The sequence below is a fragment of the Nicotiana attenuata genome, unplaced genomic scaffold (genome assembly GCF_001879085.1).
Source record: "Nicotiana attenuata strain UT unplaced genomic scaffold, NIATTr2, whole genome shotgun sequence".
In the NCBI taxonomy this organism is placed as follows: Eukaryota; Viridiplantae; Streptophyta; class Magnoliopsida; order Solanales; family Solanaceae; genus Nicotiana; species Nicotiana attenuata.
The window spans coordinates 1-1,854 of record NW_017701754.1 but is presented as its reverse complement, the minus strand read 5'-3'; the positions used below and the strand labels follow the sequence as shown (position 1 = coordinate 1,854).

Sequence of the window (1,854 nt, the reverse complement as noted above, 5' to 3'; positions counted from 1 at the left end):
CTCTCATCCATCAAGGTTTGGATGACAAGATGTTCGAGAAGGTTGCAAATGCAACAACCTCCAAGGAAGCATGGGATATTCTTCAAACTTCTTTTAAAGGTTTGGACAAAGTGAAAAAAGTTCGCCTCCAAACCTTAAGAGGAGAGTTTGAATCATTGCATATGAAGGAAAATGAATATGTTGTGGATTATATTTCGAGAGTTTTGGCTATTGTCAATCAAATGAAAAGATATGGTGAAGAGTTGAAAGATGATAGGGTCGTGGCAAAAATACTACGATCCTTAATTTCAAAATTTGATTTTATTGTTGTTGCCATTGAAGAGTCCAAAGACTTGGACACCATGACCATAGACGAGCTTTCGAGTTCCTTGCAAGCACATGAAGAGAAGTTGAAGAAACCGAAAGAAGAATCGGTTGAACAAGCGTTGCAAGCAAAATTTTCTTTCAAAGAGAAAGATGAAAGGCGTGGCTCGCAACAAAGAGGCCGTGGAAATGGAAGAGGTCGTGGTAGAGGCGGAAGAGGAGTAGTCAACCACCTTCAAGTAGAGAAAATAAAGGCCAAGACTTTAAGTTCAAGAAGAGGTCGTGGAAGAGGGAAAGGATGGAAGGCAAAATCAAGGAAGGTATGACAAATCAAATATCGAATGTTATACTTGTCATAAATTTGGTCATTTTTCTTGGGAATGTAAAGATAACTTTGAAGAGAAAAATAATTTCGTGGAGAGCAAAAATGAAGATGAAGATGCCACCTTGCTTCTCGCATGCAAAGGAGAAGAAAGTGCCGAGAAGCACCGATGGTACCTTGATTCCGGTGCAAGTAGCCATATTTGTGGAAAGAGGGATTTATTTGTGGAACTTGAAGAGCTGAATCGTGGCACAATCACTTTTGGAGATTCTTCACGTGTTAAAATCAAAGGAAAAGGTACGATTTTAATTCGCTTGAAGGATGAAAGTCATCAATTAATTTCTAATGTTTTATATGTGCCGGAGATGAAAAGTAACATTTTGAGTTTGGGACAACTTTTGGAGGAAAATTATGACATTCATTTGAAAGATAAAAAGTTGTTTATGAGAGATGAAAAAGGGAGATTATTAGCTAAAGTTCCTATGGCTAATAATAAAATGTTCATTTTAAATCTTCAAAATGATGCTCCAAGATGCTTACTTTCATGTGCCAAAGACTCCTCTTGGCTTTGGCATATGAGATTTGGTCACTTGAATTTTGTAGCTTAAGGTTGATGGATAAAGAAAACATGGTGAATGGATTGCCAAGTATTAATCATCCCAACCAATTTTGCGAAGGATGTATCTTTGGAAAGCAAGCTAGAAAAAGCTTTCCTAAAGAGTCTTTGACAAGAGCAAGATGCCCTTTGGAGTTAATTCACATGGATGTTTGCGGACCTATCAAGCCATCTTCACTTGGTAAAAGTAATTATTTTTTACTTTTCATTGATGATTATTCTACAAAAACTTGGGTTTATTTTTTAAAGGCAAAATCAGAGGTGTTTGAAACCTTTAAAAAATTCAAGAGGATGGTGGAGAAACAAAGTGGCTATCAAATTAAGTCACTTCGGTCGGACAATGGTGGAGAATTCACTTCAAATGAATTCAAAGTTTTTTGTGAGAAAAATGGAGTTCGCCATTTTTTAACCGTGCCAAGATCACCACAACAAAATGGCGTTGTGGAAAGAAAGAACCGGACCATTCTTAACATGGTGAGGAGTATGTTGAAGAGCAAAAATATGCCAAAGGAATTTTGGGCTGAAGCTGTTGCTTGTGCGGTATACTTACTAAATCGTTGCCACACAAAACGTGTTCATGGGAAAACACCTCAAGAGGCATGGAGTGGTTCAA

The 1,854-nt window shown here is 37.5% G+C and overlaps 1 protein-coding gene across 1 annotated transcript; it reads left to right on the top strand.

Annotated features, from left to right (window-relative positions):
* Window positions 1–29: 29 nt before the first annotated feature.
* Window positions 30–1,781, top strand: LOC109222773 (the record flags this gene model as incomplete). Its single annotated transcript, XM_019387090.1, has 4 exons — window positions 30–582; window positions 692–922; window positions 1,303–1,391; window positions 1,491–1,781. Coding segments are annotated over exons 1-4 (1,164 nt in total), but the record flags the coding sequence as incomplete, so codon positions are not given.
* Between the last annotated feature and the right edge of the window lie 73 nt (window positions 1,782–1,854).